At 37.1% G+C, this 26,926-nt stretch overlaps 1 protein-coding gene across 7 annotated transcripts in view; it reads right to left on the bottom strand.

Annotated features, from left to right (window-relative positions):
* The window catches only part of ELF2 (E74 like ETS transcription factor 2), a 101,375-nt gene that overhangs the window by 64,555 nt on the left and 9,894 nt on the right, over positions 1–26,926 (bottom strand). For 6 of the 7 annotated variants that reach the window (XM_059168538.1, XM_059168527.1, XM_059168552.1 and 3 more), the window contains exons 2-3: positions 6,872–6,959; positions 5,120–5,359 (exon numbers count right to left, since the gene is read on the bottom strand). The exons of the other annotated variant lie outside the window; for it this stretch is intronic. In XM_059168538.1, coding sequence (XP_059024521.1) covers positions 5,120–5,191 — 72 coding nt within the window. In that variant the 5' untranslated portion in view covers positions 5,192–5,359; positions 6,872–6,959. The remainder of the gene's footprint in view (positions 1–5,119; positions 5,360–6,871; positions 6,960–26,926) is intronic. 7 annotated transcript variants of the gene reach the window in all.

The raw sequence follows: 26,926 nt of genomic DNA, 5'->3' as shown, positions 1-26,926 counted from the left end.
CAGGCTCTCTGCTCAGCGGGGAGCCTGCTTCCTCCTCTCTCTCTGCCTGCCTCTCTGCCTACTTGTGATTTCTCTCTGTCAAATAAATAAATAAATAAATATCTTTAATAAATAAATAAATAAATAAAATGTGTGAATTTTACACTGTTGGGTGCAATTTACATACAGTTGTAGTATTTTAATAATGTTTACTATGAAGTTTAAGTTCCTTATAGGTCAAGTGGCACCTGGCTGGCTCAGTCTGAAAAGGATGCAACTCTTGATAGCATTGTGAGTTCAAGCTCCATGTTGGGTGTAGAGATTACTTAAAAATAAAATCTTAAAAAAAAAAAAAAAAAGGTTGCTTATGGGTCTTTTTCAAGGCCAGTTTTTTTTAAAGTTTTTAGGGCAAGTTTGAACTACCCTTTATTTTAGGACTACTTTAGCCCGACTGGAAGGCATAACTCTAGCAATGCCCTGAGCATTTAACAAGGACTCTCTCTCCTAACTAGTAAGAATTCTAATATCTCCCAGCCCTGAGTGAACTCAGGCTTAAGTATTGAGTTTATACTTTTCTGGTCATTCTTTGCCTGGTTTTGAGTTTATTATATCTGGGAAGCTTATTCAGCTAAAACCCAGAGTGCCTGAGGCTGCGTTTTGGTATTCTCTCTCTGGGTAGCTTCTTCCTCTCAGATACTCTGCACTTCAAATTAGTGTTTGTCTCTCCAAATTCCAAATTTTAGGCAACCCTCTTGGATACCCTTCCTCCATGGGAGCTTTGTACTATCACTTTGTTATCGCTCAATAAATTGCTCAATAAACCTTGCTTTGCTGCCCCAAAACAAAACAAAAACAAACAAACAAAATAAACCCCACCAAATTCAAAATTCTATTTCCTCAGTTCAGTGACACTGTCACTCTTTGTTTGGGTTCCTTCTCCCTACACTGTGATCCAGAAAGTGGCTCCAAGCAATGAGTCAGTACAATCAGAGATCACCTGCTCTTCTCTCGGGAAGCACAGCCCTGTGCCTTCTGATGTCCAACTGTCTTAGTCCATTCAGGCTGCTGCAACAAAATACCACTATATGGCTTATAAACAGTAGAAATTTATTGTTCACAGTTGTGGGAGCAATAAGTCCAAAATCAGGGTGCCAGCATGACTGGATGAGGGTCTTTTTCTAGGTCAAAGCCTCCTTAACGCATCCTTGCATGGCAGAAGGAGCAAGCCATCTCCCTGGAGCCTTCTATAAGAGCACTAATCCCATGCATAAAGTCCCTCCCTCATGACCTAATTAGGCCTCCCAAAGGCCCTACCTCCCAATACATCATGTTTGAGGGTTAGGATTCAACATATGAATTTTGGGGGGTCACAAACATTCAGACCATAGCACCAATGTTTCAAAACTGTGCTTTCACATGTTTTCATTTTCCTCCTTGTTAATGGTTGGAATAAAAATATGGTCTGTTATTCCAACACAATCTGAGTGGAAGAACTCCCAATTCTGTAAGAAAGCAGATGTTCTCTAAAATTGTATTTGCTATGTTTTTAAGTCCTCTTTTTTTTTTCTGCATTAACTCCCATTTCTATGAGACTTACCTGCTATACATTTCCTTTTCAAAAACTGCTGATTATTCCTACATATATACTCTTCCATACAATCTTTAGGTCCTTATAATCAATTTCCCCCAAACTTGCTCTAACATTTGATAAAGATGGAATAAAATATGTAGACTAACTGGAGGAAATTGACATCCTCCATAATATTGACTCCTTCCATCTCTCCTATCCAAGTACAAAGTACATCTCTTTGTTTGCTAAAGTCTTCTTTCGTGTACCTCAGTACCATTAATTCATTGTCTTGAAAGAAGTCCCATTATCTTTTACATTTATTCCTCAATATTTTGTATTTTTTTGTTAATTTTCTGAAAGGAACCTTATTTTCCATGATCTTTTCTAACTAGCCCCTTACAAAAGAAAGCTAGATATTTTTAATGTTAATTTGCACCCACCAAACTACCAAGCACTCTTACTCGTTCTAATTGGTTTTCACGGACTTCCTCAGGTTTTCTTAAGTAGAGAATCATATTATCTAAAGATGGTAATTTGGTCTTATTTCCAGTGTTTATATATTTTTTCATTATCTTGTCTGATTATAGGAGAATATTAAATAATAGTTACAATAGTGCCCATACTTATCTTCTTTCCAATTTTATTTTTTTTCTTTCCAATTTTAAAGGAAATACTCCAGCACTTCACCATTAAACAGGATTCTGGCTATTGATTTTTATCAGTTATTTTTTATAATGTTACAGAAATATGTATCTGTATTTATATTATCAGGATTTTTAATCAGGAATGGATATTCAATTTCATAAAATCTCATTTCATCTGGTATTTTATCCTTATTAATATATCATAGGTCATGCATCTTATTAGTAGGGGTATATACACTAATTGTTACCCTTGTGTATCTAAAACATATTTAGTACTGAATTTAATATATGACTGCATTTTATATATTTATTATTATTCCATTTTTTATTTTTGCATCTATACTCATTAGTAAGACTGTAGTTGGCATCTTTGGTTTTTGGTCTCTTTGCCAGAAATACACTTATTCTAATTGTATCAAATGCATTACTTTTATAATCAGAAATAAAGTTAAAAAAAATAAAGCCTAAAAATCATCAATAACTCTCCAAATGCCCACAATTTTTAAACATTTATTTTTTTCTTCAGATTCGGGAACTAGGATTATAAAATTTTGACAGGTCATTTTTTCACCCCACCCTATATTCTAGAGTATAGATATTAAATCTATCTATAACATACACTATCCTCAAAATTCCCTTTGTAATATTAGGTGACATTTCAGATACTAGTTACTTTCCAATTTCTTCCTGGAGTTCTCTTTTCCCAGATGTCTCTATTTCTACAGCTCAATCCCTTACTTTATTTATTTACATCTAAACTAAAATGCACCTCCTCAAGGACACCTGGGTGGCTCAGTCAGTTAAGTGTCTGCCTTCAGCTCAGGTCACGATCCCAGGGTCTTGGGATCAAGCCTCATGTCAGGCTCCTTGAGCAGGGAGCTTGATTCTCGTTCTCCCTCTGCTGCTCCTCCTGCTTGTACTCTCACTCCCTCTCAAATAAATAAACAAAATCTTAATAAATTAAAAAATAAATAAAATGCTACCTCTTCAGAAAAAGCTTCTCTGACCACCCTAACTAAAATATCCCCTACCAACTCTCCATCTAACTCTAGCCCTGATTTATTCTTCATAGCCATTCTGAAATATTTCATTCCCAGTGCCTTGAAAAGTACTTGATGCACAGTAAGTAAACAATTAATATTTACTGAAGGAATAAATAAATGAAAGTAAGTGCATATCTACATAGTATAATTTGAAGAAAGAGTTCCCCAAGAATAATTTCCCCCATTCTAGGGCCATATCACCTAAAATGCCTGTGACTACCCATAGGCTACCTACTACATAAATCATTAATCAATAATGCTTTGGTAAAATGACTTCATTTATCAGATTCTTTCTTCTATAATAATTAGTCCTCCAGGCCATGAACACCTGGGTTCCATGTAAAGGAAGAAAAATACAGTGTCTTCCAGAAACAAACTGTTGCACCCTTTTTCCCATAATAATGATACCAAATGAGCACAAGGTAAATAGACACTGCCTATTACTCTTGGTGATTCCCTTCTGAGGGTTAAATACAACAAAGTAAAACTATATATCAAAGAGAAAGCACTGGAAAAAGAAGTAATAATTGGTCTGGGTGATGTGAAGGGGATGGAAGTCCCCAGAATCTCTGATCTCTTTGGGGAGTCATATCTAGAAGTGATCATATAGAAAGTCAATCTTCAAGGAACAAACAGAAACTGATTATGAGAATTATTGAATTTGAGAATTAAGTACAGTCTCTAGCTGTGGCTTCTCTTAACGGACCTTAAATCAGTTTTAGATTCAAACACAGTAAGAACATTCTGGTTACCAAGTCCACTGAGAACAAAGAAAAAGTAGTACCTTCATTTTATCCCCTTCCCACTGAATTTAACTATAGTTACCTTGGAAGACTGAACAGACAAAAACAAGCAAGAAAAAGAAACAGATTCCAGAATACACAGCCTAATATTCTAACATTTCTTGGTTCTGTTACTATTCTACTATGCTGGTACTAAGGACCAGTAACAGGAGTATCTTCCACAGAATAGAGAGAATACAGATTTTTAAAACACAGCCAGATTTCCATTTGCCCATCTCTTCTCTGATCAAGTATTTGTCCATTGTTATGACAGCACTAATATATTTTAATTTAGATCCTACCCAATACTCAGTCTTTACTGAATGGAGGGAACAGAAGCCAGGCCTTGGAAGTCCTTATGTTTCTGGTACTGTTATTTTTCTACTCCTATCTCCTATTCTTCAATGTTATCAGTAATAAGAAAATAACCAAATATGCTAATGATGCAGAGTTCTACATGTAAAACATTTCAAAACCTTTCTTTCTGATTTACAAATCACCCAAATTCTTAAGTGTACGTGTGTGTGTGTGTATGTATGTGTGTATATATATATATACACATACATATATATATATATACATATATATATGGGATTAAAATATGATAGTTCTCCACGCTGAATTAGGTATAATAAAATAACCAAAAAGCACAGATGACAACTAAAGGAAATACAAAATTCTAATTTAAGATGAATCTAATTTATGTCTTTAGGTACAGTATTTACCTACAGATTCTGTAATCCAAAACAATGGATTTTTATCAGGAATTAAAACCTATCTCAAAACTTTCTGTGTTCTTTCTTTCAGTTTTTTCCTCCCAGTTCATTCCAATATATGCATGTTTCAAAAACTCAGATGAGCCTGGCAATACCTACCTCAACCTTCTACTACCTAAATTATGTGAGGGCACATAATATGTACATGTACAATTTCATGCATTGTACATTTCTACTAAAATATACAAGTTTAAATATATATGTGTGTGTGTGTGTGTGTGTGTGTATAAATGTGTGTGTGTGTGTATTTCCCATTAGTTTCAAAATGAGTTCATATACTGATTTCTGTGAACAAAACAGTAATGTAATACATGGGATGCCTAACCTCTTGATTTTCTACTCCATTGCTGGAAAGCTCCAAAACAGAACCTCCATTGTCAACCACTGCTGATGTCATTGTTATTCCCTGAGGAAGCTTCGAACGCTATTAATCAATGTAATTTAAAGATTCATAGATGACTGCAGTGTTACAAGTTTGCATTATCATGTTCTAAAAGTCAACAGACTTTTAGAGTGAAGGAGATATCCAGAAATCCAGTCTTCTAAAGATGATTAACCAGAGGGCCTAAAAAGAGGAAGAATTTGAGAAGTTATTAAAAATATACAGGAAGGATATAAAAAACACAATCTATTTTACAATCTAATCTTTGACACTTCTGTAAACTAAGAAAAGGGAGCTCAGACTTACAAAGCCCAGTGTCAAAAGAGGGCAGTAATGAGCATTCTCCTCCTTAGAGCCGTCAACTTCATGAACAAGTTATTGCAATCAAGTGATTGCACATAGATGACCTTATGATACTTACATTCTAACGGATAAAATGTAAAATGTTATAACTTTCTCTTTTTATGAAGATGTACTTTTATTCCTGAAATATTTTCATAGAAATTTAAAAAATCTTTTATACATTGATAATAAAATATGCTAAATCAAGACAACTTCTAAAATTATTTGCCTATTTACCAAATTAAAAGATTTATTGGTTTGTAAATATTTCATTCTTCCTTGGCTCCTTTAGTTTCTTTATTTGACTAATATAATTAAAAATGTCATTTGCTTGCTTATGGTAGCAATCTCATTTTGTGTTCATATTCTGAATACTCTATAAGGACTATAAAATGGATTAATTTGAGTTATATATTTAAGCTTTCAAATAGAGTAGTTTAAAAATAAAATAGCAAAATCACATGGAATGCCTTTAATATTACTTTATCATTCTTTCCTCAGTAGTTTTTGGGGTTTTTTTGCTATTGGTTAAAAATTCATTATAGCAGCGATCCCTGAGTGGCTCAGTGGGTTAAGCATCTGACTCTTCAGTTTTGGCTCAGGTCATGATCCCAGGATTGCGAGATCAAGCCCCACATGCGGTTCCACTCTCAACAAGGAGTCTGCTTAAGATTCTCTCTCCCCGCTCTTCTCTGCCCCTCCCCACCACTTGTGTTCATGCTCCCTCTAAAATAAATAAGATATATATTTTTTAAATTTCAATATAGGAAATCACTTCAAATAAACATAATTCAAGCCTTTTTCCTAGTAGTGATGAATGTTGATATATACATATAATCTAGATTTATGCATTAGATTATTCCTATAGTTATATTTTATTTGATTTTATGTAGGTTATATTTTTCATAAAAGAATTAAAGATTTATTTGTTACATATTTTCATATAAAAATTAAATAATGCATAAAAATTAAGTATATTTAAATAGAAATGAATATACATTTCTAATAAATCATTCCATTAATATCATGGCCTATGTTAAAATTTGACCCCTGGCACTATACAGATATGAAAATAAAATAAAGAATTTCCATAAATTTATACAATAAAAGAAATACCTGGAAAAAAGGCAGAAATTTCACACCTTCTAAAATTCATTCAGGACTGTTAGTATTGTTTTTTATCTTATCACAGACAATGGGATAGGATGTATTTGTATTTTAACAACAAAAACTAGTAAAAATCCACAGTTCATATCACACTAAAGCTCACTACTATCATAAAAGGTAATAGCTATTTTCAATATCTGTTTTCTTAACACTTAGGTAATAATAGCAGAAATAAAGTTTACTTACAATTTGAATGGTAAGTAGTGTAATCATCCTTCACTATTTTCACAAGTTGGCAAGAGCTAAAATATAAACCAGCAGTTCTTTGGAACTACTATGTGGGGGAAAAAAGACAGTATTAATATAATTCCATTTGAAAATATTTTACCCAAAATAGGTATGATTCAGATAATATGTACTTCTTACAATAAGCCATCTCCAAATCCTGATAACACACATTATATAATGGATGTAATAAAGAAACTATTTCTAGGCTATTGAGGAATCAGAAATCTTTATCAAACTTAAAATTGTAAGTCACCACTAAATTGTCAAAATTATTGAATACAGACATACCCAACATGCTATGGCCTAGGCCTCATACCATGGGCTATATTTCAAGTAACCAAGAGGATTTTAACATCTGGCTGCAAGCATAAACCCTGATGCCCAGGATTATAAAATCAGGCTTAAAAACCCTAACCCAAAAACTATTGTAACATAAAATCAATGATATGCGGCCTATTAAGTCACATTCCTGCTCTCTCACCCTCCGGACCTAGCTTCCATACACATCCAAACATCCCGAGCCTCCTCAAACAGCCCCCTCCCTTCAGAGGCTGATCGAACGACCTACGTACTGGATGTTAGGTCTTGCTCCATCAATTACTCCCTCCTTTTCCTTAACCTTCTCTTACAACATCGGGTCCTTCCCCTCAAAATGGCAGGATCTATAAGACCCTTTCATCTTAAACACAGGAAAGGAAAGTCATCCTCCATAACCCTGCAAAGCCCTCCAGCTCCCGTTCTAGTTTGCTCCTTTCTCAGAGATGAATCTAGGGGGAAATCTCCTCTAACTTCTGTTTCCACTTCCTAATTCCTTTAGGAAGTTTCTCCTTTTATGGGTTTTCTCATAAAAGAAAGGTGTTTCTCCTTTTATGGAAGTTTGGCATCTATCACCACCAAATGAAATTTTTACTAAATTCCGATTGTCAGTCAAATTCAATGGATATATCTGTTTTCACAGGACTTGATGTCTCTTAAGTATTTGACACTACTGATCATTCCCTCCTTGAAACTCTATCTTGAATTTCTCTTCTCCCTCTTTAACTACTCTTTTTCAATTCCCTCCTGTAGGCCAACCCCTAATTTTGGGGGGCTTGGAGCAAGAGTACAAATGGAAGCCTACATTCTACATGTCTAAATATTTTAAAGTTATAAATCAAGCTAACAAGATGTTAAATTATTATATTCTATCCTCCCATATAGAGGGAGGATAGAATATAACAATCTATTCTTTTTTTTTTTTTAAAGATTTTATTTATTTATTTGACAGAGAGAGATCACAAGTAGGCAGAGGGGCAGGCAGAGAGAGAGAGAGAGAGGAGGAAGCAGGCTCTCTGCTGAGCAGAGAGCCCGATGTGGGTCTCGATCCCAGGACCCTGGGATCATGACCTGAGCTGAAGGCCGAGGCTTTAACCCACTGAGCCACTCAGGTGCCCCTAGAATATAACAATCTAAAAGGCTAAGTTCTGATTTGGAATTCTCAAACTCCCTCAAGTTCTATAGTGGCATGGGAGTCACTCAAATTCTTTGGGAGCCGTCCCCCTTTCTCTCCTCCCACCTTTAGTTCAACTCCATTCATAAGGAGCCTCATATGTATACATGTCGACATCCCATCCCACAAGTCAAAGTTCTGGCCACATGCCTGCACACAGCAGTTGCTTGGTCATCACTTAAGCCCAGAGAAGCCGATACATGTGTTCAGTCAAGAGAGGAGAGAATCAGAGAAGAGGCTTTTGAAGCACTACATGGGCAGGGAATTCTGGGGTTCAAATACTCAGAACTTAATGTAGAAATGGTATCAAATGAACGAGTTTCCTTGTGCACCTCGCACCCCCCGGCCACCCATATCCTCATTCTATCAGTAGGGGTAAAACTCAACAAAGGCCCAATAAGGAACTCTGAAGCACAAGGCCTAGGTTCCTGCCTAGCAAAGTCAAAGAACAGTGCTTACATGGAGGTGTTTCCAGAATCCCATCCCTAATCCTCTTCTGACTCTTTATACTTTCTCTAAGCTATCTCATGTACTGCCATGGCTTCATGCAAATCTTTCTTCCACTCTAAACCATTTTAATGGGTTCCGGTTTGTCTATTAGTTTCTTTCTTTCCTTCTTTTTTTAAAGATTTTATCTATTTATTTGAGAGAGAGAAAGAGAGGACACAAGCGAGGGGAGGGGCAGAGGGCGAGGGAAAAGCAGGTTCCCCTGCTGAGCAGGGAGCTCAATGCAGGGCTCAATCTCAGGACCCCAGGATCATGACCTGAACTGAAGGCAGAAACCTAACTGATTGAGCCACCCAGGCACCCTGTCTAGTAGACACTTTCTTGCCTCTACTTCTTTGTGAAATTAAATAGGGTATAAATAAATAGCAAGCATCTATTCCAAGATATCCCAGGCACTCCATTAATTAATTTAGTCATTCAGCAAATATTGAGCACCTATTATATGCTTACAGTTCTCAGTGCTAGAGGTACAACAGTGAATAAAGTAAAAATCATCATTCTTATGGATCTTAAATTCCAGTGGGAAGAGATGAAAATAAAATATGTACAGTATACATGTAGATGGTGACAAAGGCTAAGGAGACAAATGAATCAAAGGGAAATAACATTCTGCAGGAAGAGAACTATAATTTCAAACTGGGTTGTCAGAGAAGGATTCACTAAAAAAGTGACATATGAGTAAAGATCCGAAAGTAGGGAGTGAGCTGCGCCAGTGACTGGGGGAAGAGCCCTCTAGTCAAAGGAAAGGGAAATATAGTAACTTCAGGATAGAGTACACCAGACTAGTTCAAGGATTAGCAAGAAGAGCACTGTGGCTGGAGTGAAGTGAGCAAAAGGCAAAAGGAAGAAAGAAGAAAATGGGAGAGAAAGGGGAAGGGGACATGTAGGCCCTCCTCGAGGTCTGTGACTTTTACTCCAGGAAAGAAGAGTTTTATGCACAGAGACGGATGACTTGATTATTATAGGAATCATTCAGAAGCTGGGTTGAAAACAGATAAGGGGACAGGGCATAAACAAGAAGATCAGTTAGGAAGCTACTATAATAATTAGGTGAGAAATGATAGTGGTTAGGTTCTGGAGAGGGTGAAAAGTGGTCAACTGTTGGATATATTTCAAAAGTAAATGGACAAGATTTTATAGCAATGTGAATATGGATATGAGATAAAAAGAAGAATCAAAAATGAATCCAAAGATAGTCGGAGCACAATGGAATAGCCATTAAATGGGCTAGGGAAAAGTGTGGGAAGAGAAGTTCAATGTGTCTCAAACTAAACTCACTTTTTCCTCTGCTCAGAAAACGTATTACCTGGGGCGCCTGGGTGGCTCAGTGGGTTAAGCCACTGCGTTCGGCTCAGGTAATGATCTCAGGGTCCTGGGATCGAGTCCCGCATCGGGCTCTCTGCTCAGCAGGGAGCCTGCTTCCCTCTCTCTCTCTCTGCCTGCCTCTCTGTCTGCTTGTGATCTCTGTCTGTCAAATCAACAAATAAAATCTTAAAAAAAAAAAAAGAAAAGAAAACGTATTACCTCTCCTATTGTGCTTAGCTCAGAAAGCTACCCTAACACCCACACAAGTTATCTAAAAAGTAAAGTTCTAAAGTTCAGAATTCCTGAAAAACCATCATAATCTCTCATTCTTTTTTTTTTAAAGATTTTATTTATTTGACAGAGAGAGATTACAAGTAGGCAGAGAGAGAGAGGAGGAAGCAGGCTCCCTGCTGAGCAGAGAGCCCGATGCAGGACTTGATCCCAGGACCCTGAGATCATGACCTGAGCCGAAGGCAGCGGCTTAACCCACTGAGCCACCCAGGCGCCCATACTCTCTCATTCTTGACCCAATCTCTATAATCTCATATCCTCTGACCTAGCCAAGGTCTTTTTTTTTTTTAAGCTTATTTATTTATTTGACAGAGAAAGAGAGAGCACAAGCAAAGGGAGCAGCAGGCAGAGGGAGAGAAGAAGCAGCCTCCCCACTGAGCAGACCCTGGGGTCATGACCTAAGCCCAAGGCAGATGCTTAACCAACTGAGCCACCCAGGTGCCCCTCAATATCACTTTCTATCACTCTCTTCCCTATCCACACAGGTACCTCCCTCATAAAAACATCAGTGAAATAACAGCTTCCAGCAGATCCTTCACTTGGTACCTCTTACTAATCTTAAAGCACAACACCTATGCCTTTCTTTCGAGGTCCTCTAAAATCCTGCTCCTCTTTACCTTTCTAATCTTACTTCCGACTACTCTCCCAAAGTATCAAATTTTTTTTAAGATTTTATTTATTTGACAGAGAGAGAGAGATCACAAGTAGGCAGAGAGGCAGGCAGAGAGAGAGAGGGGAAGAAGTAGGCTCCCTGCGGAGCAGAGAGCCCAACGCAGGGCTCGATCCCAGGACCCTGGGATCATGATCTGAGCCGAAGGTAGAGGCTTTAACCCACTGAGCCACCCAGGCGCCCCGCCAAAGTACCAAATTTTAAAAATCTGTGCTTTGTATCACCTAAACCAGTGCCTTTCATATAGCAAATACAAAGTAAAGATATGACGAATACAAGTATAAAGAAACATGTTCCCATCAGAAAAGTATCTTCACTGTTCACTACACATACCATGCTCATCCCCATCCCATCCCTTTGCTAGTCCTCTTCTCTCACCCTTTTCTTTGATTATTCAAATTCCACCTGATCCTCAAGGACAAATTTTTCCCTACAATGACATTACCTCTTTCCTATCTCTTACTATACCAGTTCTTTCAATAATATTTATTAAGCACTTACTAAATACGAAATACAGAACTATGCCAGAAACACAAAAATAGGACTCAGCCTTCAAACAGCTTAAAGTCTGGTAAGGAGAAACAACATAGAAACAATTACAATCATGTAAATGTCATTAAAGAAACTACAAAGTACAATGGGAATATAAAAAAAGGAACATCTAAGTCGACCTCGGGGAGTTCTACAGAGACTTCAGAAAGAAACCATCATTTACTCTGGGACTATTAGACAGGATAGAAATTGACATAGCAATAAAAAGAGAAATAACTCTGAATAATAAATGTTATTCTCAGGACTGAAAAAAAACTGCAAAATGATAAAAACTGAAGTATCACTCAGAAGTAAATTCTGCTCAGACTGTTAGCTGCTTAGAGTACAAATCACACTCTCATCAGAAACAGTTTATACGTATGACTTTATTTATATAAACTACAAAAAAACAAGGAAAACCCAAACTATGATACAAGAAATAGGATACTACGGGCAACTTCCTGGCTAGCTCAGTCCATAGAGCAGGACACTCTTAGAAATAGGATACTATGTTACAAAGGGTGAATATCACTAATATATAAAGAACACTTAAAATAGAGGAATAAAGGACCAAAAAACCCAAGGGAAAAATAGAGAAAACAAGTAAACATACAATTCACTAAAGCAGATATAAAAATGGCCCTTAAACATACGAAAAGATATTCAAATTTACTCATTGGGAAATACAAGTTTTTTATAAACTTTTTTAAATAAGAGAACTTTTCTCTCAAGTTGGTGAGAATTAAAATGTATGACTTACATTCTTTTGATAAAGCTGTGCACTTATTGCTGGTGGGAATGCAAACTTATATAATTTGGTAATATCTAAACAAATTGTATACACACTTTTTTTAAAGAGCTTTTTTTTTTTTAAGATTTTATTCATTTGACAGGAAGAGAGAGAGAGAGAAAGTACAAGTAGGGCGGAAAGGCAGAGGGAGACGGAGAATCAGGCTCCCGGGTGAGCAAGAAGCCTGAGGCAGGGTGATCCCAGGACCCTGAGATCATGACCTGAGTTAAAGGCAGACGCTTAACCGAATGAGTCACCCAGGTGCCCCTAAAGAGCTTTTTTTTTTTTTTTCTAATTTTTGTTTATTTAATTTGTTAGGGGGGCAGAAGGAAAGAATCTTAAAGCAGACTCTGCTGAGCATGGATCTCAATCTCACAACCCTGAGATCATGAGTTGGGTGACTAACCCACTGAGCCACCCAGGCACCCCTTATAGAGCTTTACTGAGATATAACTGACATTTCATTTGGTTTGACCATTTAAAGTATATAACTAGATGGTTATTAGTGTATTAAGAAGTACAATCATCAACAGAATCTAATTTTAGAACACTTCCAGCACCAACACCCCCCCAAAAAAGGCCCATGTGCATTAGCAGTCACTCCCCAATCTTTTCCAACCCCTAGTCCCTGACAACCATTAACCTACTTTCCTTTTTTTTTTTTTTTTTTAAGATTTTATTTATTTGACATAGGGAAAGATCACAAATAAGCAAAGAAGCAGGCGGGGGGTGTGGAAGCAGACTCCTCGCTGAGCAGAGAGCCCAAGGACCCTGAGATCGTGACCTGAGCCAAAGACAGTTGCTCAACCAACTGAGCCACACATGTGCCCCCATTAACCTACTTTCTATCTCTAGAGATTTGCTTGTACTGGCCATTTCCTATAAATAGCTTTATATAACATATGGACTTTTGTGACTGGTTTCTTTCACTAGGTATAATATTTTCAGTATTCATCTATGTGTAATGTGTGTTAGTGGAGCAACATAGGGATTAGGAATGTTACCCCTTCATGCGGTCAAAAATCCAGATATAAATTTTCACTTGACTACCAAGAGCCTACTGTTGACTGAAAGCCTTACCAATTATATAAACAGTCAATTAACACATATTTTGTATGCTATATATATTACATACTTGATTCTCAGAAGAAGTTAGAGAAAATAAAATGTTGAGAAAATACATTTACAGTAATGTGTTTATTGAAAAAAAATCGTGTGCAAGTAGATCCATGCAGCTCAAACTGGTGTTACTCAAAGGTCAACTACATTTCTTTTTGTTGCTGAATAATACTCTATTGAATAGATACATCATATTTTATTTATCCATTCATCAGTTGGTGCAAATTTGGGTTGTATTCTACTTTCTCACTATAGTAAATAATGCTGCTATGAAAATTCATGTACAAATTTTTATGTGGACATATGCTTTCATCTCTCTTGGGGATATACCCAGGCATGGAATTGCTGAAACATACAGTAACTCTATATTAACATTTTGAAAAACTTTTTTCCAAAGTAGCTACCATTTTACATTCTCATTAGCACTCTATAAAGATTCTAATTTCTCCACATCTCCATCAACACATGTTGTAGTAATCTGTTCTGCAGCAATAGATAATACATCATCCGGGTAGATACAACAATGATCATTTGATAAAACTTTATAATTAAAGGGGCACCTGGGTGGTTCAGTCAGTTAAGACCTTGCCTTCAGCTCAGGTCATGATCCCAGGGTCCAGGAATTCAGTCCCAAGTTGGGTTCCCTGCTAAGCAGGGAGCCTGCTATTCCTTCTGCCTGTCACTCCACCTGCTTATGTGCTCATGCTCTTGCTTGCTCTCTCTGAAAAAAACAAAAAAACAGCAACAACAACAAAAAAAACCCAGGAAGCCTGCCTGAGTGGCTCAGTCGGTTAAGCATCTGCCTTTGGCTCAGGTCATGATCCCAGGGTCCTGGGATCGAGTCTCACATCGGGTTCCCTGCTCAGTGGGGAGCCTGCTTCTCCTTTTGCATGCTTGTGTGCTCTCTGACAAAGAAATGAAATCTTTAAAAAATAGTTTTAAAAAATTTAAAAACCTTCAGTGACTCCCTTTCCAGTTTGGACTAAAATCTAAGTTCATTAACATGAGATACACTTTAAAAAAAAAAAAGAAAAGAAAAAGAAATAAACTTTATAATTAAAAACAATGCAGCCAAAACTCAATGACAAAATATTTAAACTTTCCCCTGAAACTGGGACCAGAAAAACTGTATCTACAATTGCTACATCAATTTGATTTTCACTAGCAATCCTGACCTGTAAAGTTTGATAAGAAAAAATTAAAAGGTATAAGAAATGGAAAGGAAGATAGGAAGCTATCATTGTTTGCAGATGATAAGACTATCTACACAGAAAATCCAAAAGAATCCTCAGATATCAGAGTGTTTGCAAAGTATGTGGATGTTTTTCTATACAGATGCGACAAACAGAAAATGTAATCTTTAAGAAGGATAAACAAGTAAACAGAAAATGTAATCTTTAAAAAGGACAGCAGGCACCTGGGTGGCTGAGTCGGTTAAGCATCAGCTCTTGATTTCAGTTCAGGTCATGATCTCAGGGTTCTGAGATCCAGCTTCATGTCAGGCTCCACACTGAGAGGGGAGCCTACTTAATTAAGAGTCTCTCCCCCCCGGGGGGCGGCGCCTGGGTGGCTCAGTGGGTTAAAGCCTGTGCCTTTGGCTCAGGTCATGATCTCAGGGTCCTGGGGATGGAGCCCTACATTGGGCTCTCTGCTCTGCAGGGAGCCTGCTTCCCTCCTCTTTCTCTCTGCCTGCCTCTTTGCCTACTTGTAATCTCTATCAAATAAATAAATAAAATCGTTTAAAATTTTTAAAAAAAAAGATTCTCTCTCAGCCCTGTTCCCTCTCTCACTCTCAAAACAATAATGATAATAATCTTACAAATAACTAAATAGGGTAACATAATCACAAAAAAGTACAAGATACCTAAGATTCAATCTAACAAAAAATATACAAAGACCTCTATGGAGAAAATCATATAATGTATTGAAAGGAATTTAAAAAGTCTTATGTATTTTTAGAGAAAACCATGCTCACAGAAAGAAAGGCTCAATATTTTAAAGATGTCAATTCTCACCAAATTCATCTAACAAATTCAATATATTTCCAGCCAAAAATCCCAAAAGGGCTTTATCTTTTTTTAAAGATTTTATTTATTTATTTGACAGAACACAAGTAGGCAGAGAGCCAGGCAGAGGGAGAGAGAAAGAGGCTCACTGCTGAGCAGACAGCCCCATGTGGGGCTTGATCCCAGGACCCTGGGATCATGACCTGAGCCAAAGGCAGCTGCTTAACCGGCTGAGCCACCCAGGCGCCCCTCAAAGGGGGTTTTATTAAAAAAAAAAAAAAAAAATTAACAATAGTGGGGGGGGAAAAGTATGTAAAAGAGTAAAGGGCAAAGTTAGCCAAGAACCTCCTGAAGAATTACCCTACCTAGTCTATAAAGTTAAGCAATAAGTAAAGTAAGTAATGGTGTATATACACTCAAATATCCTAATTGAACAGAATCTAAAGGCCAGAAAAAGACTCCTGCATATTGGAAACAATATATGACAGAGGCAGTGTTAAAATCAGTGAAAAAAAATTTAATAAATGGCATGAAAACAAGTAATTACCCATACAAGATATGAAATTAAATCATTACCTCACACCATTCACAAAACAAATTACAGGTATATGCTAAAGACCAAAATATACAAAATATTTTGCAAAATTAGAAGAAAATACAGACTATCTTCACAAACTCAATTAAGGAGAAATTACTAGATAAGACATGGAAAGCAAAAAAAAAAAAAAAACAATTAATGAACTTGACTATACCAACTTTCTTTTTTTTTAATGCATAAAAACAGAAACTAAAAACAAAACTGAAAGACAAGAGACTGGGTAAATTTATTTCCCTCCTTCCAAAAAAGAAAACGGTGGGGCGGGGGAAGGAACTCCTACTAATTAATTATATATAATCAAAATTCTATTAAAGATTTTTTAAAAGATTTTATTTATTTATTTATTTGACAAAGAGAGAAATCACAAGTAGGCAGAGAGGCAGGCAGAGAGGGTGAGGGACGCAGGCTCCCTGCTGAGCAGAGAGCCTGATGTGAGGGCTTGATCCCAAGACCTTGAGATCATGACCTGAGCCAAAGGCAGAGGCTTAACCCACTGAGCCACCCAGGCACCCCTCTATTAAAGATTTTTATATAATTTGTATTAAGATACACATTGGTGGGACGCCTGGGTGGCTCAGTTGGTTAAGCAGCTGCCTTCGGCTCAGGTCATGATCCCGGCGTCCTGGGATCGAGTCCCACATCGGGCTCCTTGCTCCGCGGGGAGCCTGCTTCTCCCTCTGACTCTGCCTTCCACTCTGTCTGCCTGTGCTTGCTCTCGCTCGCTCTCTCTCTGACAAATAAATAAATAAAATCTTTAAAAAAAAAAAAAAAAAAAAAAAGATACACATTGGTAAAAGTCAAGTGAATTCTTGACAAGGTTCTATTTGTCATGGTGTATTGAATGATGTGTGTTTATTAGATTATTAAAAATAAACAAACAGCCATGCTTATATTCAAGTGTGTCATAAATTAAGGATTATGATTCATCTAATTTTGTATAACTGGGGTCCAAGGAAGGGGGTTCAAAACCATATTGACATTATTAGTTTCCCACCTAAAGTGTGAAAACCTGAATTGTTTCTTTTTAAATATGTCATGTAAACTAAAAAATATTTACTAATCCCTTGACAAAGTCTCTTTTTTACAATTTAACAGGCTAGATTAATTATTTCTCATCTAATTGCTTCTTTTTTTTTTCATCTAATTGCTTCTTAATGCAATTCCTAATTTGTAAGAAAGCTATATCAGCACAAGGGTTAATTATCTTGTTTGCTATTGCAGCAATTATAGCTAAACAACAGCAGGAAGAAGGGCAATTCCATTTAAATGACTTTCAAGAAAAGGTAGAACTATAGGAGCAGAAAAATCAATGGGAAGAAGCTGATCTCCAAGGGCACAAAGAAATTTCTGGGGGATAGAAATGTTCTTTTATTTTTTCAAAGATTTATTTGAGAGACAGAGGGAAAGAGCACAAGCAGGTGAGAGAGAATCTCAAGCAAACTCTGTGCTGAGTGAGAAGCCCGACTCAGGGCTCCATCCCACCACCATGAAGTCAGGACCTGAGCAGAAACCAGGAGCCAGATGCTCAACAGACTGCACCACCCAGCTCTGTGCCTTGGGGTGATAGAAATGTTCTACATATTGATTGTGATAATGATTGCAATGCTATGAATCTGTCAAACACATAGAAATGTAACGATGAATTCCACTATATGTAAATTAAGCTTCAATAAACAACTTTAAAAGAGGGGGAGGAGTGTTTAAAATTAGAATTTAATTTATTAAAGAGACACTCTTATTCAATATTAACAATATTATGATATTAAGGACTGTAGCTTATAATCCAAATCCATAAGCAGTTTTTTTTAATAGTTCCTTTTTTTTTTTAACAATTTTATTTATTTTTGTGAGAGAGAGAGAGCACGTTGAATGTGTAAGCAGGGAAGGGGAGCTGGAGGGAGAAGCAGACTCCCTGCTGAGCAGGGAGCCCAATGCAGGACTCGATTCAGAACTTGATACCAGGCCCCTGGGATCATGACCTGAGCCAAAGACAGATGCTTGACCAACTGAGCCACAGGCACCCATCCACATACAGTTTAATTCACAACTGACTCCTGCCCATAGAATCAGTGAATTCTCACCCCCCAAAATCCTTATCATTCTTAGCCATTTTACTGGTAAAATCAAATGTTTTTAAAACAGATTTCAATTCCTGAAATACTTCTGATTCATATAGTTTCACCATGTATTCTAATTACTGAACCACAAAATTTTATGCATCATCTATTCATCCTCAGGCTCTATGAAATAGGTATAATTATCTCCCTTATTACATGAAGACTATTTTTGACAGTATCTTTTATATTTAAGAGCTAGTATGATATAACAGTTAAGAGTCTGTTGGCTACTGCATCCTCAGAACATAGCCCGATGGGGGACTCCATCCCAGGACTCCAAGATCATGACCTGAGCTGAAGGTAGCCACTTAACGACTAAGCCACCCAGGCGCCCCAATAAATAAACGTCTAAAAATAAGTAAGGGGCATCTGGGTGGCTCAGCCAGTTAAGTGTTCGATTCCTGATTTCAGCTCAAGTCATGATCTCAGGGTCCTGGGATCAAGTCCCACATCAGGCTGAATGCTTTTGGAGTCTCCTTGAGATTCTCTTTCCCTCTCCTCTGCCCCTTCCCCCTTGCATTTTCTCTCTCTCTCTAAATAAAATGAAATCTTTAAAAAAAAAAAAAAAACTTTTAAATAAATAAAAGGATAAACAGTAAGATAATGAATCTTTTAAAAAAAATTCCTTTGAAATGGGAATGAGATCATGTTGAGGAACTATGTCTAAGAAGTATACTCTTTAGAAATAGTTGGGCCCATAAGTAAGGGCTGGAAAAATTTTGGCAGCAAGAGTTTATGTCATGGGACCTACTTTTTAGGCCAAGGTGATTGATCTAGATATTTAAAATTGGATGCTAGAAACTTACAGGAGAAGAGAAATTTACAGGATTAACGCAATTGCAGAAATTACATAGGATAAAAGAAAATTATTTTAATCTGGAAGAGATCTTACAGCTCACAGAAAATTGCATGAAACAGCTTGCCAACCATAAAAAAAAGTTTTGCATTTCAAGAGTCCCACACCATGAATAACAATAACTTAATATTCTCATTTACTCATGGCCCTGACATTGTTACTCAGTTAAGATACATGTTCTTAATCTTATATATTCATATGTGAAATATGTATGAATGATATATGGATAGGGTGAACTTAGATAATCCGTGATTTCATCTAAATTGTTTAAAATATTTTTTTTAAAAGATTTTATTTATTATTTATTTTGTCAGAGAGAGAGAGAGAGAGAGAGAGAGCGTGCACACACAAACAGGGGGAGTGGCAGGCAGAGGGAGAAGCAGGCTCCTGGCTGAGTAGGGAGCCCAATGTGGGACATGATCCCAGGACTGTGGGATCATGACCTGAGCCGAAGGCAGGCATTTAACCAACTGAGCCACTCAGGCATCCCTGTTTAAAATATTTTGATGCTTTCCTTGAAAACATTCTTTGGTTGGTTTCTTCAACCAAAGAACTACAATGGCCAGGTTCCCAGGTGTAACCTAATCAATGCTGACTTGTTCAACCTATTTTATGATGATTAAAATTTAATAGAGAAGTATCATCTAAAAATACTCTTGGGTCATGTGGGTGGCTCAGCTGGTTAAGCAACCAACTTGATTTTGGCTCTGGTCATGATCTCAGGATTTTAAGACTGAGTCTGTGCTGGGTGTGGAGCCTGTTGAAGACTCTCTCTCTCCCTCTCCCCCATCCATCCCCACACTTGGACATGCGCACACATGCACTTGCTCTCTCTTAAAAAAAAAAAAAGAGGAATTTAAAAATACTTTGAATAATCAAACTTTACAATTATTTAAAGAACTGATGAGCAAACAGCAAGACAAAATCAACCTGACTTGGCTGCTATCATCACCACTGGAGCTAAAAAAAATGATACTGCTGCCTAGTTATATTCCTTTAATATTACTATTCTACTCATCTCTGTTACCATTTCACATAATGGTCAAATTCTAGGGCAGCAAGAATAAGGGTCAGAATAAGTATGAAAAAGCAACCACAACAAGTAGATTTCAGAATCCAACCCATCTCGGGATGCCTGGGTGGCACAACTGGGTAAGCCCCCTGCTCAGGTCATGATATTAGGGTCCTGGGATTCAGCACTACATCAGGTTCTGTGCTCAGCACCAGTCTGCTTGGGTTTCTCTCTCCCCCTCCCTTTATACCGCCCCCACAAAATAAATAAATCTTTTTTAAAAATTATAGAATCCAACCTATCTTAAGGCTAAAGATAAGCAACAAAGTTCTGATTATTTATCAATAACCCCAAATTTATGTGACTATTCATACTCAGACTTCATGAACTATTCCTAAGAAATACTAAATTGTGGGAATAAATATGTTTAGCCATGTATATTCTGCAAATAAGCAAACTTCCAAATCAATTAAGAACCAGACAAAAGGACTTGTACTACAAGGTTTAGTTATGGAAAAAGTAATAATCAAAGTCAAGGCTTATGCCCTGTTGCTCAGATGTTTTGAAAAGTCTGAAGTTTGGCCATCATAGCCTCTTGTCTATCCAAAAAGAGATACATAAAAAGCTTAGAAGACTTGTTTCAACTGGCTTATGGAAATCAAGTAACTCCTTTACAAGAGGCTAGGGCTAGAGGTGGTTGGGATATATGGCAGATTCCCAGTCATTAAGAAAGCCTAAAATCTAGTTAAGTTCTATTCCAGAAAGCAAACTGGGGGAATTTTTCTTTTTAAAGGAGGGATAAATTGCTAGTTTAGCAATTGCCATCCTAAAGACCTTAATATATTTATTTCTAAAATCTTAGCCAACTTCCTCACTTTCATGATTTAAAAAGGAAGCATAACTGCCTTATAGAAGAATCTTTTTTTAATATTCTGATTTGATAGGATATGAATCCATTAAACTCCATTTATCCTGGAGGAATGTCGATAACTAGCCTAGTTTAGAATATTTTGCATTCTTTTTCCAAACAATAAAGGGATAATAATAGGTAACATTCATATAGCACTGCTCTGTACCAGGCATTGTTTTAAATTCATTAAGTGTGTTAATCTATTTAATCTACACAATCCTACAAAACAGATATTATCCATTTCCATCTTATATTTGGGAAAACTGAAGGCATGGGGAGATTCAAATAATTTACTCAAGGTCAAGCAACAGGCAAGTGACAGAGTCACAGTTTAACGTAAGCAGTCTGGCTCCAGAGACTATCTATGCTCTTAATCTTTAAGATTTTCTGCCTCATAATTGCATAAAAGTGTTCTTGCTTTTGTTTTATTAAAACTATGAAAGAATCACATAAAACCTCTTCCACCCTACCCTGGGAGATTTTTCTACCTAATTTCTTACTGGCTCATAACATGGACAATTAGAAGCCTTAAAGGTAAGTGGAAATTACATACATCTTATCTACATTACATATACAGACTTTTCTTTCTGTATACGTAATGTAGATAAGGGGGGGGCGGATAGGGGGGATGAATTCTTTAACTCACAAATTGTCTCATGTTCTATAGGCCTTAGGGAGAAAGTGACAGCATTAGAAATTCTCTCTACTACTCTCTTCAAGGTTGAGTTTGTTTTTTTAGAAAGAAATTTTGGCCTGGAATTTTATACTAGCAACAAGCAAAGATTCTCAGATATAAGCCTTATATCCTAATTCAAGTTTACCCATATTCCAAATAAAAAGAACTACCTGAAACCAAAATATAAACATTTTCATAGTGCTAAATATAACTGTCTCAGTTGATGCAACATGCGACTCTTAATCTCAGTGTTGTGAGTTTGAGCCCCAGATCGGGCAAAGCGATGACCTAAAAATAAAAATCTTTAAAAGTAGACAGATAAGACAGATAGAAAGACAGATCCCCTGCAGAAGCAACTAGGGGAAAAAGTGCATCTACTCTCCCACTTTGAGACCTGAAATATTTACAAGGTAGTAAAAGTTCTCAAAGTTTACAGATCCCTCCTCAGGGCCTGGCACATATAGGCCCACAGAATTATAATGGGGGCCCTGGTTTGGTCATTATGATCCCAGGGTCCTGGGACTCCCTGCTCGGTAAGGAGCCTGCTTCTCCCTCTTCCACTTCCCCTACTTGTGTTCCCTCTCTCACGGTCTCTCTCTGTGTCAAATAAATAAATAAAACTTTTTTTATTTTTTTTAAAGATTTTATTTATTTATTTATTTGACAGAGAGAGATCACAAGTAGACAGAGAGGCAAGCAGAGAGAGAGAGAGAGGGAAGCAGGCTCCCCGCTGAGCATAGAGCCCGATGCGAGACTCGATCCCAGGACTCTGAGATCACGACCTGAGCGGAAGGCAGTGGCTTAACCCACTGAGCCACCCAGGCACCCAAATAAAACCTTTTTAAAAAGTTAAAAATTAAAAAATAAAAATAAAATAGAATAAAATACAAGAATCTATTAGCAGGCTTCCTCATACTCTTTCCTTCCCATGAGAGGAGGGCATGCAGAACTTACACTTCCCCCATTAACAAAAATGCACCAACATATGTGCAGCGTTTCTGCCCAAGGAAGCCCATCAGAGATGCGGCACCCAAAGTTTTATGGAGGCCTGCTCACAAGGGTACCCTTTGATTGTGTATACCAAAATTCCAGACCCCCAAAAGGAAAGCAGGTGTTCAACATAAATCATATTGTTTGCAAACAGTCTAGGCACAGTGAATCATCCTTTAAAAAAAAAGATTTAAGGACGCCTGGGTGGCTTAGTCCTTAAGAGTCTGCATTTGGCTCAGGTCATGTTCCCAGGGTCCTGGGTCCAGCCCCATATAGGGCTCCCTGCTCAACAGAAGCCTGCTTTTCCCTCTCCCACTCCTCCTGCTATGATCCTTCTCTCATTGTCAAATAAATAAATAAAATCTTAAAATTAAAAAAAGAAAAGATTTGTGAGAGAGAGAGAATCCGAATGCACACGGGCCTGCACAAGGAGAGGGTAAGGGCAGAGGGAGAGGGAGAACCAGACCCCATGATGACAGGATCCCCCTGAGGTGGGATCCAGTCACAGGACCCTGAGATCAGAACCTGAGCTAAAGTCAAATGCTTAACCAAATGAGCCGCCCAGGCGCCCCACAGTGAATCATCCTTATCAGTTACTGGAAACACCCTGAGAGCCAAGTTACCAGATGCTAGCTATGGGCCAACCTTGCAAACAGGTCTTTCCAAAGACAGCAATGTCAAACCTAATATGTTAACTCTTTTCTGTGCAGAAAATTATTTAATTTTGTGAAGTCTGAGACTCATCTGTCAAAAGCAAAAAATAATAGAAACTACTTTACAGCTACAATGATTATTATAACTATCATGGTATTGTTATGCAGTATAATGGCAAAATTTCATAAAGATTTAAAAAAAAAAAGAAGAAGAGGGGTGCCTGGGTGGTCAGTGTGTTAAAGCTTCTGCCTTTGGTTAGGGTCATGATCCCAGGTCCTGGGATGGAGCCCCTGCATCAAGCTCTCTGCTCAGCAGGGATTCTGCTTCCCACCCCCCTGCCTGCCTCTCTGCCTATTTGTGATCTGTGTCTGTCAAATAAATAAATAAAATCTTAAAAAAAAAAAAAAAAAAGATTTCGGAAAGATCACGTTGTGATAATGATGATGAGGACTACAGAAAGTTACAGATAATGTAAAACTTCAACTTAAAACTTAGCCTTCAACCCAGCAGCAACTTCTAGAGGAGGATAATGATCTGAAATGAAGAGACATCAACCTTATCTTTGTGCTGTAAAAGATATGCCAGGATTAAAATGCTTTATCATTGCAGAGTGCAGATATTATGATTGAGTTTAAGTGCTTAGCTATGACATGGTAGAAGAGCATCTCCACTTCCAAAAATTAAGTAAAAATTCATGAAGGCAGTCTTCCTGGAACATTCTCAACCCATCCAGATCACAAAATAAAACATAAAACATGAGTTTGTCCTGGAAGTTTATTTAAGCAAAAAAGAGGAAACAATTTACTGATCCTTTTACAAATGAATATATACTTTCTAGTTCTTACTAATTATAATCTAAAATTAAGATAACCATTAAATTTCAATTTAGAATGGCACATGTTTAACACAGAACTGAGATTTGTAAGAACTTAATTTTTTACTTATGTACCTAAATGATACCTACTGCAAGATTATAAACAAAATTACTCAAATTGGACAGTTGACTCATGAAAACATTGGAACTTTGGCCTTCAAGTATAGATAGAAACCAAAGGATTCTGAGATTAAATATCTATTCTGAAATCACCATATTATTTGTTTGTTTTATCCTCAATTCCTGAATTTAACTTTTCTTACATTATTTATAAAGCCTAACCTTATAATCAATCTACCACAACGTCCCACTAAGTTTCCTCATTATCACTGATTATGGCTGAGTAGAAACCTATAGAACACATAAATTACCACAGAAATTTTTTGGTTTTTGCTCTTTAGCCAAATTTATAACCCAATAATGCAAATTAACATATGCTAGTTTGGGAACCAAAAGAAATTAGCTTTATTCTATCTTTAATGAATCATCTCAAGGATACTAAAGATATTAGGGAAAAGACAGAATATTTTTTAATTGTCTGGATTTTATCCTGTCCCAAATCATCTTCTTGGCATTCCTCTGTAATGAAGTAAAAAGTGAAGAGTGTTTTTTACATGCTTAATGAAAATCTTTCTACCACCCCACCAATACAAACTAGAAAATAAACTCCATTGGAACTGAGCCATAGCTATTTTAATCATCATTGTATATACACCTCTCAGAAGAGTGTCTGGCACATAACACACCACAATTTTAACTCCTAACTCAAGTTTTCTTTTTCTTACTTCCTTCTTCTATTCTACTATCACTAATATATATACATATGTGTCTTTGTTAAGCCACTTTAAGTCATTTTGGGGAAAAATAAGTACCTTTTAACAACTATATCTACAATACTGAATACAGTCGGATTAAATGGTTAGTGAATAAAAGGGCAAAGAAATATATTAGATACACACTGTAAATTATTAACGCAGAGAGTAATTTATTTTTTTTTAAGATTTTATTTATTTATTTGACAGAGAGAGATCACAAGTAGGCAGAGAGGCAGGCAGATAGAGAGGGAGAAGCAGGCTCTCTTGCCAAGCAGAGAGCCCAATGCGGAGCTTGATCCCAGGACCCTCAGATCATGACCCGGGCCCAAGGCAGAGGCTTAACCCACTGAGCCACCCAGGCACCCCAACACAGAGAGTAATTTAAAAATACCTTCCAAATTATGATATGAGTTGATTTGATATAGCTAGTTTATTTGAAATATATCTTCAATATACTTAAATACTAAAAAACTCTTATCTTTTTAAATTAACACATAATTTTAAAAGCATATATTAAATATTATAGAAAAGTACATTTAATTTTACTTATTTTTATTTATTTATGTGTGAGAGAGGGAGAGCACACGAGGCGAGCGGGAGCAGAAGGAGTGGATGAAGCAGACTCCCTGCCGAGCAGGGAGCCCAACACAGGGCTCAATCTCAGGACCCCAGAATCAAGACCTGACCTAAAGGCAGCCACTTAACTAACTGAGCCACCCAAGTGCCCCTAGAAAAATACATTTAAATTTTTTTTTTTGTTCTTTATTTATTTGAGAGAGAGCACAAGCGGGGTAAGGAGCAGAAGCAGAAGCAGACTAGACCAGAGTGAGGGACAGAGAGAGAAGCAGACTCTCCTCTGAGCAGGGATCCTGATGCGGGGCTCGATCCAGGGACTCGGGGACTATGACCTGAGCTGAAGGCAGACGTCCAACTGACTAAGCCCCCAAGGCACCCCAGGAAAGTACATTTTAAATATTTTTTAAAAAAATACGCTACATTATAAAGGGAAATATTGGAGGTTACTACTCACTTTATAGAAACCATAGCTTACTTTTTTAAAATAAACAATAGAGGTACTTTGAAAAGGTACTTTACAGGGGCACCTGGGTGGCTCAGTGAGTTGAAGCCTCTGTTTTCGGCTTGGTTCATGATCTCAAGGTTCTGGGATCAAGCCCCGCATTGGGCTCTTTGCTCAGCAGGGAGCCTGCTTCCTCCTTTCTCTCTGCCTGCCTCTCTGCCTACTTGTGATCTCACTCTGTGTCAAATAAGTAAAAATAAAATCTTTAAAAAAGAAAACGTACTTTACTGCAAAAATTTTATTCACATAAAGCTTTAGTGGACTATATTCCACACTGTCTAATCTGAAGTAATTTGAATGTCTAATTATTATTTTATGTTAATATTAGTTAGCCAAACAAAAATAACTGACTGGTGCCTGGGTGCGTCAGAAGGTTAAGCGTCTTACTTTGGCTCAGGTCATCAATCTCAGGGTACTGGGATGAAGCCCTGCTCAGGTGAGAGTCTGCCTGTCTCTCTGTCCCTCCCTAGCTCCTGGATTCTCCTGGGTTCTCTCTGTCTCTCAAGTAAAAAAATAAAATCTTTTAAAAAAATAATAACTGACTGCTTTTGCTAGTGAAATAGAGGAGTAAGAAGTTATATTTAGAAAGTCAGTCATCACACAACTAACTACATCATGTTATCTGTACCTTTTAGCCCGTAATTATGAACAGTTGAAAAACTAACATGATAACATGAAATACTAACATGAATTGGTTAAAATTGTTATCATAAGAATCTCTACCA

This window comes from Mustela lutreola, chromosome 1 (assembly GCF_030435805.1).
Source record: "Mustela lutreola isolate mMusLut2 chromosome 1, mMusLut2.pri, whole genome shotgun sequence".
Lineage (NCBI taxonomy): Eukaryota > Metazoa > Chordata > Mammalia > Carnivora > Mustelidae > Mustela > Mustela lutreola.
The sequence above is the reverse complement of the archived record's forward strand: the minus strand, read 5'-3'. Positions and strand labels throughout refer to the sequence as shown.